General features: G+C 36.9%; 1 protein-coding gene across 3 annotated transcripts in view; it reads right to left on the bottom strand.

Moving 5' to 3' along the window:
- Positions 1 to 13,143, bottom strand: part of MALT1 (MALT1 paracaspase) — a 57,120-nt gene that overhangs the window by 19,256 nt on the left and 24,721 nt on the right. For 2 of the 3 annotated variants that reach the window (XM_058557235.1, XM_058557237.1), the window contains exons 7-10: positions 12,818 to 12,850; positions 9,988 to 10,014; positions 7,510 to 7,542; positions 1,902 to 2,105 (exon numbers count right to left, since the gene is read on the bottom strand). In XM_058557235.1, the coding sequence (XP_058413218.1) occupies positions 1,902 to 2,105; positions 7,510 to 7,542; positions 9,988 to 10,014; positions 12,818 to 12,850 (297 nt within the window). The remainder of the gene's footprint in view (positions 1 to 1,901; positions 2,106 to 7,509; positions 7,543 to 9,987; positions 10,015 to 12,817; positions 12,851 to 13,143) is intronic. The other variant, XM_058557236.1, reaches the window with a different exon arrangement.

The raw sequence follows: 13,143 nt of genomic DNA, 5'->3' as shown, positions 1-13,143 counted from the left end.
GGTTAAGAGCGCACACTGCGCTACTGGCAGCCCGGGTTCGGATCCCAGGCGCGCACCGACGCACTGCTTCTCCGGCCATGCTGAGGTGGTGTCCCACGTACAGCAACTAGCAGGATGTGCAGCTATGACATACAACTACCTACTGGGGCTTTGGGGAGAAAAAGGGGGAAAAAAAAAAGGAGGAGGATGGGCAATAGATGTTAGCTCAGAGCCGGTTGTCCTCAGCAAAAAAATAAAAATAAAAAGAGGAGGATTGGCATGGATGTTAGCTCAGGGCTGATCTTCCTCACAAAAAAAAAAAGTTTTGATGTAAAAAGCCAAACAAAGGTCTTAAAGCCAAGGTAACAACGTCAATAAGAAATGAGAATAAATAATCAAGTACATAATTCTTCATATAATTCGCTCTCTCAAAATACTTCAGCAATCCAAAAACCTAAATTGGTTAACACTTTTTCCTTTTACATCATTACTTTTAGTGAAGTTTTACAAGTCTTTTCCTGCGTAAGCCATCTAGGCACTTTAAAAACTTAGATAAATTACATAATATAAAAATAATCAAACCACCACCTTATTCTAGACTAAAAATATAAACCAATTACCAAGCGGCACATTTGTATTGTATATTCTATCATAGTATCATAAGAAAAATGAATGGATTCACCCAGAGTCATCACTCATAATCACTCATAAGCAAGATTATGTTATTACAACATCAACATAATATTGAAATCCCAAATTTGAGGTATTTACTTTGTTGACTCATTTGTGTTACAACTGTAATCCTTATTATTTAAGAGGAAACTCATTTAAATAAGACTTTAAGACTCTCTCCCATCCCATATACAGTAATGTGTTAAATCTCGAAAAGAACTGTTTTCCTTCTATTACAAATACTCCTTTGAGACCCAATAGCAATTCCACCAAGCTTGCCTCCTCATATCAACCTAATTATAAACCAACAGCTAAATTTAGAAATTATTGAAGTAAAATAATTTGAAAGATATGGAAGCCAAATTGATGCTTTTTTGTCATGGGATGATGCCATCCCACTGGCATGCCTAACAACAGATCTGAAAATGTCACTTTCCTGGCAGTCAAATGTTATTGCACAATATCATGGTAAGCACAACCCTGTGACATACGGCTCAAATGAGCTCAACAGCCGGCCTTCCTACATTTGTGGTTATAATCATTAAAAGAAATAAATTACCAAAGAAATTGCCTACTACTCACAGCATATTCTGTCTCTCTAAAAAATCTTTACCCTATATGTAGTGTTCTTAACATATTTAAAAGCAAGAATGAGAAAAATCACTAAAAATTTCCTGTTAAAATTTTTGTGGAGGTCCATCTTACCATATCTGTATAGAACATCAGTTTAAAAATTGTTTTCATATGCCTCATTCACCAACATTTCCTTGTTAAATTCTAGTTCCCATTAAAAGATCAGGAAATATAGTAGTGCAGTAGTTAGAAAAAGAACACAAATATACAGAATGTACATTCGGTTACAACCTTTTATACTCCAAACACACACACACACACACACAGTGGTAGTTTACCTATTTTAGTATACAATTTGCCATTTGGTCATCGAGCTTTACTATACTGTAGCTCTTGTCAACAAAAAATAAAATCACATAAGGTAGATAAGAATTCTAATAACGACAATATTGTTTTGACAAAATAAGATACACGAAAGTAAAGATATTAAGCTAATTAGCTATTCATGTGGATCTATGGAATGAAGATCCAATCTATCTTTTTTTATAAGAAGAATAAAACTCTTCAATTCAACGATGTGTTTATTATACCTTCCTCTGGCTTTTAACTCTTAACCTAACTTGTACAATGAAAAGAATAGTGAATAATTATAAAAACAAAGATTATAAATATCTTACCATATACTCCTTTGTCTAGAAGTAGTAAAAATTCATCCACAGCATTACGCATCTCGTATTCAGTAAGATCCAACAGCGAAACAACTTTGAAATCTAGCTGTCGCAACAAGTTGGTCAATTCATACACATCCACCAAAGGAGCTTTAAGCTTGGGGTGCTCCCAGTAATTCATATTTCCTATCAAAAGAGCAACCTTGTCCTTTGCTGTTAAAAAAAAGCAGGGGGAGAGGGATTTAAAGGCAGATATAAAGATTAAAATAAAACCTATGGAAATAGTATCATTATAATAAAAAGTAGACTTTACAAATGAGATTTCATTATTATTTAATTTCACCTTAGAATTTTCACTTTAGGGCTGGCCCCGTGGCTTAGCGGTTAAGTGCACGCGCTCCACCGCTGGCGGCCCGGGTTCGGATCCCGGACGCGCACCGATGCACCGCTTCTCCGGCCACGCTGAGGCCACGTCCCACATGCAGCAACTAGAAGGATGTGCAGCTATGACATACAACTATCTCCTGGGGCTTTGGGGGGGAAAAAAAAAAAAGGAGGAGGATTGGCAATAGACGTTAGCTCAGAGCTGGTCTTCCTCAGCATAAAGAGCAGGATTAGCATGGATGTTAGCTCAGGGCTGATCTTCCTCACACACACAAAAAATAAAATAAAAAAAAAAAAAGAATTTTCACTTTATGTAGTAGACCAATATACTCTACTGTATAGAGGCTAACATATCAAACAACTGAAATTAAACTTATTGATACTTTTGAACAGGCAAAGGCTATTTAATAGCTATATATGAAGCAAAATGGTAACAAATATTAAAGTAATATTTTTATCGAGCTACAACAAAAGTAAAAAATATAATATTCAGCTAGACTTGTCAAGCAAGTTTAACAAGGAAGGTTTGGAATTGGTTTCCCATTAAATTAGAAGGTTCTGTTTTGCTGACAATGGAAGAGGCTAAAAACAAAAGAAATACCAAAAAGAGGGATAGGAGGAATCACATCAGAGCAAGTCAAGGGAAATACCCAAGAGGACAGAGGCAGGAACTTGGCGAGTACTGCATCTGTATTTTTTCAGTTGATGTACTGTCTCCTCTTAGCTTCTTTTTTTTTTTAATTTTATTTATTTACTTTTTCTCCCCAAAGCCCCAGTAGATGGTTGTACATCATAGCTGCACATCCTTCTAGTTGCTGTATGTGGGACGCGGCCTCAGCATGGCCGGAGAAACGGTGCGTCGGTGCGCACCCAGGATCCGAACCCAGGCCACCAGCAGCGGAGCGAGCGCACTTAACCGCTAAGACACGGGGCCGGCCCTCCTCTTAGCTTCTTTAAAAAAAATCTCCTCTGTTCGGGGGAGATGCGGCCACCTTAGGGATCAGTGAAGACTTTTTGAATGAATATCTTAACAGTTTATTTTTCTGACCTTCATGCACTGAGACTTTGCTCAAAGATGTGTTCTCATACAAAGAATTTTTCTGTTTTTAAGGGGCAAAAGGACCCACACTCATGCCTTAAAAAGTACCCGCTGGCTTAATCAGGTGTAGAGGTTGTCCAAAAACAGCTGAGGAAGGCTGGACATAGCTTAGTGCTTAAGAGGTTTTCAAAATTGCACCTTTGCTAGTCTGGGGTGGAGTTAAAGGTTAAAGACTTGAGACCGTGCCATGACAATAGGAAACTGTTATGACGTTTTCCCTGGGGACTGGCAGTGGGGTGTGTGCAGCACATGTTACGGTATAAATCCATGATGGAGACACCAGTGGGCAGAGAAGGTGTAACAGGAGCATCTGGCAGCACTGGCCCACTGGCTGAAGAGCCACACTGGGTATGATTGCAGGCTACCTCCTTCCGACACAGGCCAGGACTAGGTGACCAACCTCTGTCACAAAGTGCTGCTAAGTAGTTTGTTTATAAATTATTATGAATGCTACTCTTATGAAATTTAAACAAGCACAAATAATCACAATGCTGACTTGTCTGCAATACGTAAGAGAATTTCAGATGTTTTAAATCATTAAGTTGATTAAACTCCACCAAAACTCTCTTGGGTGAAATTTCTTCTCTTTCCACAGAACACAATGTCTAGTGTTAAACAGGTCTGGAGAAAAACTAGCACCAATTCAAAGAATGTGACTCTTTCAAAGTGGCAGAAAACCCTACTTTGTGAAAAGTCTCAATACTTTTATGTCATAGTATCTTTCTTCTATATTTACATTTTTAGAGATTTCTTGCAAATTGCCTATTCTTATGAGTATTCACATTTTAGAAAAAAATAAAATGATACTTAAGCCACATTTCTAATTCAACAAAAGTCAGTTCAAGTCCTATACAAATGATAATCTCTTCTTTTATCCAAAAGAAAAGGCCAATTATCAAGACTATTTAATATATAAGGATTCAGACATAAAGCTTCTATTAAACTATCTTTAGTCCTAAAACTCAATGAAAAAGTTGAGAATATTCAAGATAGATTTCAATAGGAGACAGTACAAAATTTAATACTGCTTATATCTCCCTTTTTTTTAAAGTTTCTTCTTCAATAAACCAGATTTGTAGCCTTACACCAAAGTACTCACTATATAGCAAGACTGTTAGCTGGCTAATCCACAGAAAGAAAATTTTCAGTGCACTTTTTCATGAGCCCATCAACCCTATCAGAATTCAGACCTAACCGCAATACACTGATGGACTCAGTTCAATCTACTTCTAAGTGAGGGGAAGTAAGAGACTGTGTCTCTGGCTTACACCACTGTAGTCCAAATCATGGGGCTCCCCAAGTTATCAGATAGTAAAGTGTTTATAACTTATAGTGGGTTTTTTTTAATAGAATATTATGATAATTTAATTCTAATATATATCCTAGACTAAGCAGCAGATAACAATTATAAAGAATGTAATAGAAAAAAATCATTGGGGTCTTTGGAGAAAAAAAGCTAGTTATCAAACTAAGCATGCTTCTGCTAATATCAATTCTTTATTCATTGGTTTTGGTATCTATTTGGAAAGAACCCTTGGTATAGTTTACAGAATGCAAGGGTTCAACAATTTGAGAACTATGTGGCTTAAAATGTATCTATCAATAATTGACCATAACTCTTCAAAACTTATTCCCCAATGATAATTTTTAACAGCTAGTTCCTAAAATGTCTTAGAGCATTTTCTGCAGTTCAATGGTAATAAAGGTGATGGCTAAGTAAATCTTACCTTGCCCAATCTACTTGTAAAATACTTCCCTGAATTACAGACGAACTGGGGTGGATTGAGAAGAGAGAAGCAGACTGCAGTGGTCAAAATAAGAGATGACAAAGACTCATTCCAGGACTTAGTTGTAGAAAGAGAAAGGAAAAGTCAGACTTCAGAGATATGACAGAGAAAGAAACTGTAAAATCCGAAGTTGAGGAGATAAGAGTGAAGAATCAAAGAAAACTTCAAAATAGCAACTATATAAGCAACTTATGATCGTTTTCAAGTGATAAAATAAATGGAAGAAATTTTCTGTAGAAAAACATTTACTGTAAGAGCCACCCACAATTTCTTGAACACAAACCATTCATTGGAAAAAAGAAACAAACGCCAGTGATTAAGCAATAGAATAAAACCACTTCAGAAAGATATTTTAACTACATGATCCTAGACATCTTCCAAAGCTTAATGCCATGTATTCTTTAAAAACTGGTACAGTGTTACAGCATTAATTCCATGTGTAATCATTCTAATAGTATGTTACTCATCTTATCTCACCCAAAATGAATTAATATTCATAAGCACTTGGAAAAGGGCCTGGCACATATTAAGTGCTATATAAGTATTCGTTAAATAAAAAATCTTTGGCCATCTATCAAAAATTGAAAATTAGCATCAAATCTGGTTGAAAATATAGTCTTAATGGTCTCATATATAAAATCTTTTAACCTCTATGTCCTACAAAATGAAGGCCAAGCTCCTTAGTCTGGCAAATGAAGCCATTCACATTTTAGTTCATGCCTACCTTTCCAGCTTCGGTAAAGGACGGCCCCAACGAACCACCGTATCCTTGCCCTCACCTAGTGTGGTCATCCTTACCCCAGCCCCTGGCCCCTACCCCAAAATCTGGGCTGCCCTGTGATTCTCTCTGAACAATAGAATGTGGTGTACACTCTGCAAGTTCTGGGTCTAAACCTCAAGAAGACTGACAGCTTCCGTTTTTGGGATCAGCCACCACGTAAAGAAATTTAGCCACATGGCAAGACCACGTCGGGAAGGAGGGGAGGGGAGAGGGAGTGAAAGAGTGAAGTAGACCGAATGTTCATAACAGGAGAACAGGGGAGCACATGCCCCTTTTAAAAGGGAAGCTACTATTTAGCCACAATTGACAGCTAGCACTTTCCAAAACAACCTAGAAATACGAATGTTATATAATATCTGATCAGTGACAACTGATTTTAATTGTTAAAAAAAATGCTAACACAAGGTTAGCCAGTCTGTGCCCTTTTCTCTATGGCCTGTAGCAAGCTCATGTATGCTACCCGTTGGTTTTAACTTCCATGTCTACGCTGATGATGCTCATTAACTGTACCTCCAACCCTGGCCTCTCCTTAGAGTTCCAGATCCATGTACACAACTGCCTGCTGTATATCTTCACCTAGATGTGACACAAATATCTCAAACAGATTAGACAGCAAACTGATCGTCATCTATTCTCTGAATCTCGCTTTTGATTCTGTGTTCTCTAACGCAATGGGCTATATCACCATCCACCTAGTGCTCCAAGCAAGAATCCTAGCAGGCATGGTGATTCCTCTCTATTTTTTAGAACCTAAAGCAAGGTGACAAAAACAGCTTACTGATTCCATCATCTAAAGATCTCCTGAATTTGTTCTGTCTTCTGCATTCTCATTGGTACCACCCTAGTTTAGATTCTCACGACTTCTTATCTAGACTATTGCAACAGTCTCTTAATTTTTCGCCTAACTAAAACATCGTCTCCCTCCAGTTAACTTTCTACACAGATATAAGACTGGCCTCTCAGAGAGACAAATCTCATGCACTCCTTTATCAAAGTTCCCTTCCAATGGCTTGCCTGAGAAATGGGACTCCTCAAGATCTGGTCTCACCCTACTTCTCTAGCCTCATTCTCTTTATGCTCTAGAGCACTGTGTGTTACCTGCAGCTCCCCAAATTCAACTCACTGTCTCATTTCTCTACAATGTTGTGTTTAGGATTTCATGCTCCCTCCGCCTGGAAGGTCCACCTCTTATTCATCCTTCAAAATGCAGAGCTGCTATTGCAACCTCCCTGTTGCTTTGCTAATGTAACCCGACTAAGAGATAGCATTTTTCACTTCTATGTAGCATACATGTTTCTTTTTGTTGACATATTTACTTGTTTGCATGGTGCCAAAACAACGACACTCCACAGAAGCTGACTTGGTCCCAGAAACTGAATTCATAATCTCTTTAAGCCTCCTGTTCTATAATTTTTTTTTACAAATATCCAAAATAAACCATTTGGTCTCAACGTTATTCAAATCTTTATAAAAGCTGTCAAATTAAAATGTCTTAAATCCCTTTATGATCATCATAAAAGAGTTACATAATTACACTTTGAGCAACCATTTTAAAGCTCTACTCACCCAAAGGTTGGTCAGCTGTTTGTTCTTTATTATCTATAAAAAGATAAAAATGCAAAAAAAAATAACATGTTATTATCAACGATACAAACGTCTTCAGGTTTAGAGATACACGGAAGCAATGAACAATAACATCAGTGGCATTAAAACACAGAATGTGGTTTCTAATAGCTAACTTACGATTTTAAGATTTTCAGATTCTTGATAAAAACATACACCTAGACAGACAGAGTTAGAATCAGAGCAGGGGAATGCCTTTGGTAACTGATTGCCACAGCTGCGGGTAACCAACCAGCTTTAATGTGCTAGGTAGAAATTACAATCTGACAGCAGTGGGTGGTGGCAGTAAGAAACAGCAGCAGGAGTATTTAAGGTTTACTGAATGCTTGCCTGGTACTGTTCTATGTGCTTTAAATAAATCTGATTTAAATAAACCTCACTTTACTCTATGAGGTATATACTATTATTACCTCCATTACACAGATAAGGAATCTGAGGCAGAAACAGATTAAGTCACTTGCCCCAAGTTATCAAGCCAGTAAATCTCATTCCACAGTCCATGCTCTTTGCCCTTGACTATACTACATAAAATGCACTACCTCCCACCCGAGGACCACGAGGGAGAAGATGCAGGAGTTCAATCAGTCATGTGTCTCTACCATAGACAGGGTAACTTTGTTTGCATTTTTAATAATTTATATGCTACTGACTGATATCTATTAAAAACTTATTAAAAATTTTATTCGTTTTAAAACTCAAATTTTTTGGTGTCTCTGAATCTTGAGGAGTAAGTATACAATGAAAGACGGCGCCAAGAAAATTTCAGAAGTTTAATTAGTGGTGGTTGTTTGCAAAAGTTTTCCTGAAATAACTTTTCATAATGTTCACTGAAGCACAAGAAATAGCAGACCCATTTAGGAAACGGGGATTCTAACCAGACCAAGAGAAACAACCAGCTATGTTACTAGGACGGTTCTCCGACACTACACAGGTTTGGAGGTTTGAAGCATGTCTCACTGAGGCTTCCCCTGAGCTCGAGGCTGGTTTGGCAAGACTGACATGCTGGTGACAGTGGCCTCTGGTTTGCCTGATTTGCTTGCATGTAATCAGCACAGCCCAATCATCACTCACAATGATAAGACGTCTATTAACATGGGCAAGAAACTAAGCAATCTAGTCAGGGTGCTAAAATAATGAGAAATAACGTGTCGAGAAATAAGAGGGCTCTCTATAAATACTAAAAGAGGTAACTGCCTTCTTAGACTACTCCTGTAAGGTTTTATGTTCAGATATATTCACAGGTCCCATGACTGCCTTTCAGATGCCCAGAACCTATGATGAGGTCCTCTGTTTATGGAATCCTATTACTATGTCTTTCACCTCAGTTAAGGCTTTCCCTTTAGCTTAGCTTGTTCAGAAATCTGTGCTGTTTAAAACTGGCCAAAGAATGATGAATACTCCTGCAAGTGTCAGTCTCTTTACCGTCACTGATCAACTACTTACCTGTATGGTGCCAACTATCCCCACTAACACACCTTTTACTTCAGATAAAGACACCCCACCCAACTAGTGCATATGTGCTATGATTGAGCAACTTTGAACAAGGTTCCAGAGGTCTGGCGACTTCAGAAATGTTACCCCTGTTAACTCTTTCCAAGATTGCTTCTTGTCATTTCAAATTAAATGGGCACTTCCCCCATTAACTGCCTTTTTACGACACAGAATCATATACAGTGATAAAAAAAATTGATATTCTATGTTGTCTCAGTATACTTACTTTTCTACCCTTATAGTCTTACAATCTAGAATATTTTAAATATTTTCACTTGGATGAAATTGTATTTCATATAAGTACTAATTTCAACCCTAAATTATGATATTATTTTAACAAAGGAAAAAAGTAACTAGTACTACTATAGCAAAAGAGTATCTACAGTATCTTCAAGTTACTGTATTCAATAACTTAGTCTAAAACTAGGGGCTGGCCTGGTGGCATAGTGATTGGGTTCACGTGCTCTGCTTCGGCGGCCCCGGGGCTCGTGGGTTCAGATCCTGGGCGCAGACCAGCATATCGCTTATCAAGCTATGCTCTGGCAGGCATCCCACATATAAAAAAGCAGAGGAAGATGGGCATGGATGTTAGCCCAGGGCCAATCTTCCTCAGCAAAAAGAGGAGGATTGGCAGTGGATGTTAGCTCAGGGCTAATCTTCCTCACCAAAAAAAAAAAAAAAAAAAGTCTAAGACTAGAGCCAGCCTGATCGCCTAGTGGTTAAAAGTTTGGCACGCTCCGCTTCAGCGGCCCAGGTTCAGTTCCCAGACGCCGAACCACACCACTCATTTGGCAGCAGCCATGCCGTGGTGGCGGCTCACATAGAAGAACTAGAAGGACCTACAACTAGAACATACAAGTATGTACTAGGGCTTTGGAGAAGGGAAAAAAAAACCATCTAAAACTAATGTTTTATGTTTATATTACTCACCAGGATGCCCAAGATGATTTAATTCATCTAAAATGAAATAAGAGAAAACAAATTAGCTTTAAATAATCTAACTGCCAATTTACAGTAAATTATAAGTAATAGTAAGTAAATTGTAATAGTAAATTGTACAACAATTACTAAGATTAATCAAAGAAGTATTCAGTTTTGAGTTATTAAATGTTATAACATTTCATCAGTTTAGAACTTAAATGAGAAGCCATGCAAATAATGAATGGGAAAGAATACTGTTGTAGATATTACTCAGGACTTCTAAGCTATTATTACTTTCATTAAATGGCAGAAAGCTAAATACACTCATTCATAATTTGTTCCAAGTTTTATATATTCTGGCCAATTATGGGACTAAAACAGTCAAGGGATAGGTCTGTCTGTGGTCTCAACTATAAACTTCTTGAAACTAATTAACAATCTCAAACGATGTTTTCTTTTTTTTTTTTGTGAGGAAGATCTACCCTGAGCTAACATCTGCCAATTCTCCTCTTTTTTTGCTGAGGAAGACTGGCCCTTGATCTTTTCTTTTGTAATAAACTTTTAGCTTTAGAACAGTTTAAGATTTTCAGAACTAATGTGAAGATAGTGCAGAGTGTTTCTGTATACACCCATACCTAGTTTCCCTATTTTTAACATCTTATATTAGTTAGCAAGGTATATTTGTCACAAACATTAATGTTCTTTTTTGTTCTAAGACCCCATTCAGGACACCACATTACATTTACTTGTGTGGCTTTAGGCTCCTCTTTGTTGTGACCGTTTTCTCAGACTTTCCTTGTTGTGATGACCTTGACGGTTTTGAGGAGTACTGGTGAGGTACTGTGCAGAATGTCTCTCATTTGGGATTTGTTTATATTTTTCTCATAGTTAGACTCGTGTAATGAGTTTTTGGAGGTAAAGGGGTTTCAAAATTGTTAACTTGTACCCTCTGGCTAAAGGACAGATAAAATCACCTAAGCAAACATCCATGACATTATAGCCATCTATTTTTCCTTTGCCAATTTTATGAAGATAAAAATAAACTTGAATGATAAATTACAAATGTAATACTATTCATAAGATGTTATGCAGAACCTTATTCTTCTGTGTGATATAAAATCCACTCAGGAGCAGCATCAACTAGAGCACAGGGCCATGTACCATTTCTTCTGCCGTCTGTCATACAGACTTCTCACACTTCCAGTTACTGAGCTCAGCACCTTCCTCCTCCCCCTCTGCAGGAATGTTGCTTTATACATTCATAACACGTTTAGATTTTTGGTCATATTTTGCATTCCACCCTGGGATCCCCCCTCCTCTGACCTCCCACTGAATGAGTTTTTAAACTTGCATACATGTCTTCACCATTACAATTATCACACAGAGGAGTTTCATTGCCCTAAAAAAATCCCCTGAGCTTCACCTAGTCAATCCCCACCCCTTGTCCTGATGAAATATCTTTAACAACAGACATCAAATGAAATAGATAACATCACGTTCTACAAGAAAGAAAAGATATGATGTAGGACACTGTTCACGATGTGCGTCAATCCGTCAATTATAAAATGCCTCAACTTTGTAGATGTTTTTACAAAAAAAAGTTGGATATAATTTTTCCATCTGAAATTTTCAGAGTAGTTTCATAGGTGGATTTTTATCTCTAAGTGTTCTGAACAGACTTATTCCAAAATTATTATTTAATAGTGTGTTTGCTACTGCAAAAATCATAGGGAGAATCTTGCAGGTAAAGCAGCAGCACAGTAAGGTGAAAACTTACAAGCATCACCTTGAAGCCAACCAGCAATGCTAGTTTACGTCTATTCTCAGAGGTTGCCAACATTAGGAAGTTTTAAAAATCATGCAATTAGCAGAAAAAAAAAGTAAGAGAATGAAGAAGAGTTTGGTTAGGATTTCTTCACAGAGCTTCCCTTACATAGGGCCCACAGACCACAGGACTGGAATCCCCTTATGCTAGAGAGTCCCTGTTCACAATAACGCATTGGGATGAAAGCAGTAATTACAGTCTTCCAAGTGACACTACAACAATACTAAGGACAGGAAAACCAGGAAACATAAGATTTAACATTATTTCTTACTTTACCCAAGTAGAGCCTAAGGTTATATAATCAAGAGGCAGAAATTGAAAAAATACTTTGCTATCCACGAACCTAATTTTGCAAAACAATGTGATATCGTACTAAGGGAAAGTAACGTAAGTTCTAAAATTTCCTCATTACAACTTACGTACAATGCTTTGGTTAATTAAAACAAATTAGTATGTTGAAATAGATTTTCAGTTCTCTTTATATATTATGGTAAAGGTGACATGGTAGATTAATCTACAGGCTTGTAGCTTCAAAAAATGGATCTTATCAATTTTATATTAAAACAGAATATTTAATATTTGATAAAACATGTGTTAAACAACAAATCTTCTGTCCTGAAACTTTTATAGAAACTATATTTGCATTTGAGAGGCATATTATCAAGACTAAAGGATAGATAAAATAACTATCCATGGCACTATAGCCATCTATCTTTTTTACAAATTTTATGAAGATAAAAATTAACATTAAGAATTGCGAATTCACTATTCACAAGATGTTGTGCAGGAACTTTATTTTTATATGCAATAAAATATCAACTGAAAATTAGTTATTTTAATAGTGTCAGTTTAATAGTGTCTGTGGCAATTTATAAACCCTCAACGACTAAGATACAATATGCTTCGATCAAAATTATTTCTTATAGCTAGTATTTTTTCCATCACTGCACTCCACCAATCCCAAGAGGAACCAGCATGCAGGATATTTGGTTTCAAACCAAAGGATTACACTACCTTCAGTGCACTCCACTGCCTCATCTGTTCTTCCTTGTTCCAGAGAAAACAAATGTGAATATATTGTAATTCATGATCTTACGAAGGGCAGCCATCAAGCAAACAGAGAAATAAATATCATAGAAATATGTTGGCAAACCAACATATGCATCAACATCTCCTGCTAAATATTAACAACATAACTACAAATGCATTAAGCTTAAATAGAACAAACTCCCAAATTATGTATTTCATAATGGGGATTGTTGATTAATAATCATTCTTCCCTTTATATGTCTGTGATGTTTGTTTTTTAAAAATTTTTTATTAAAAATGTTTTCCCACTA

This window comes from Diceros bicornis, chromosome 16 (assembly GCF_020826845.1).
Source record: "Diceros bicornis minor isolate mBicDic1 chromosome 16, mDicBic1.mat.cur, whole genome shotgun sequence".
Classification (NCBI taxonomy): domain Eukaryota; kingdom Metazoa; phylum Chordata; class Mammalia; order Perissodactyla; family Rhinocerotidae; genus Diceros; species Diceros bicornis.
Note: the sequence above shows the minus strand (reverse complement) of the source record. Positions and strands in the feature narration are given on the sequence as shown.